The 1,861-nt window shown below is 50.3% G+C and overlaps 1 protein-coding gene across 1 annotated transcript in view; it reads right to left on the bottom strand.

The window, feature by feature from the left end:
* The window catches only part of LOC104954613 (ubiquitin carboxyl-terminal hydrolase 25-like), an 11,451-nt gene extending 10,064 nt beyond the window's left edge, over window positions 1-1,387 (bottom strand). The window contains exon 1 of the mRNA XM_010781763.1: window positions 1,223-1,387. Coding sequence (XP_010780065.1) covers window positions 1,223-1,387 — 165 coding nt within the window. The remainder of the gene's footprint in view (window positions 1-1,222) is intronic.
* Between the last annotated feature and the right edge of the window lie 474 nt (window positions 1,388-1,861).

Genomic DNA, 1,861 nt, shown 5'->3' with positions numbered 1-1,861 from the left:
TTGCCCAGATGCTCTTCACCTCCTCCCCTTCGTCAAATCCGAGTGTTGGTCTTCTTGTGGGGCAGCGATTGACAATGTAGTTGCTCACAACGAATCAGAGCTGCAGTCTTGTTTCCACTACTCTCAAGTACTTCCTGTAGTTTGCGGACATTGCTTTTGCTTTTAGGTTATAACACTTGTGTTATTCTTCAGGATGGTCCTCATTACAGATCTGCACTTTTGCCTAAACATTTGATTTTAGGCCTTGCTTTAAAGGCTTCAGTGGTCTGTGGAGTCCTCAGGTCGGGTCTGGGAGGGAATTCCACAGGTGAGGAGCAGCTGCACAGAAAGCCCGATTCCCCCATGCGCGGAGTTTGTTCCTGGTGCGTGGTGCGAAGCATTTATGTTGTGTGGAGCGGATGTTGCGTAGTGGAGGTTGTGATGTGGAGTAGGTTATTTTAGGTATGAAGAGCATCCTGTGGATGCACTGAGGCGAGCAGTGAGATTTGTATTTAATCCTGAATGAGGACGGGAAGCCAGGAGGAATGAAGGACGGTTGTGATGTGGTTGTACTTTCTCACCCTCGTCAGGATCCTATGCGGCACTGTGTCTGTACATTATTGGAGCTTCTGGAAGGCTCACGCTAGAGCCGATGAGAGAGCCGTCCAACATAGTCAAGCTTGAGGAAACGAAGCCATGGCCAGTGCTTGTCAGCATTGCTGACGGAGTTTGCATGTCCTGAGGTGGAGTAGGAGATTTGCACAGGTGTTTGAATGGGGGTCAAAGGTCGATGTCGGTCAAATCTTACACCGTCGGTAACTTGGCTGTGGAGGAGGGGTATGTTTGTGGCCCAGATAAGGGGGTGATGCTGGGTTATGGGGATGACTGGACCTTGTTGGTGTTGCCAACTAAAGTAGTTTCCTGTTGGAGCATATTAGCGCAGGAAGTTTTACTGCATCCAAGCTTTATCTCTCAGGCAGGGTTTAAAGGATGTTTATGGGAACGTGATGATGATGGTGACCCAGTCGGGGATGCATGTGGATAGGGTCGTGTTTTATATATAGCTGCGTGTCATCCAGCGTTAGGCCCCCAAAATGGAGTATTCCATGTTGGCTGATGACACGGCCCCAAGGGGCAGATGTGTTACAGGGTGGAAACAGAGTGGGGCCCGAGGATCCTACCTTGAGGGACACCACGGGGTGGAAGGGTGGTGTGTCTGTAACTCGCAACTCCAAGGAACTACTCTGTTTTCCAGACCAGGTAGACCTTGGAGCCAGCTCAGGCGAGCAGAGAGTCTGATGGTGTGTTTGAGGGTGCGAAGGAGATGTCCATTGGTCGACAGGGTCGAATGCTGCACGTCAAGATCCAGTAGGGTGAGGAGAGATGGGGAACCAGTGTCAGCCGCCATCAGCAGGTTCTTTGGACACCTGGACAGGGAGCTGTTCAGTGCTGTGGGCGGAAAGGAAACGCCGGGACTGAATTTCTTCAAAGAGGCCGTTTAGTTTGGGAGATTGGTCCGGAAGCTGGCTTGGGTAAACTACAATGAGTCTACCCAGCATGTCATGCACTCCACGCTGTGTCACAACAGGCTTCCACCAAACTCCAAGGGCCCCTCAGCGAGCTCAAAAGATCTGGCCCATTTGGACTTCTGCCAGCTAACCGCAGCACATTCAAGCCTCAATATCCACCTTCAATGCAAAACCTATAGCAGCTAGCGTGGAGCTAGCGTGGACTATACCCGGAACTCGGAGTACAAGGCCCACACCAATTGCGTTGATCAACAGGGGCCTTATGCAATCAGGATTTATGTTTCATCAGGTATGGAAGATAGGAGGGGATTGAGGTCAATCACTGCACTTTTTATTTTATTTTAATATGTACA

This window comes from Notothenia coriiceps, unplaced genomic scaffold (assembly GCF_000735185.1).
Source record: "Notothenia coriiceps isolate Sejong01 unplaced genomic scaffold, NC01 NC01_scaffold00023583, whole genome shotgun sequence".
Taxonomy (NCBI): Eukaryota; Metazoa; Chordata; class Actinopteri; order Perciformes; family Nototheniidae; genus Notothenia; species Notothenia coriiceps.
Note: the sequence above shows the minus strand (reverse complement) of the source record. Positions and strands in the feature narration are given on the sequence as shown.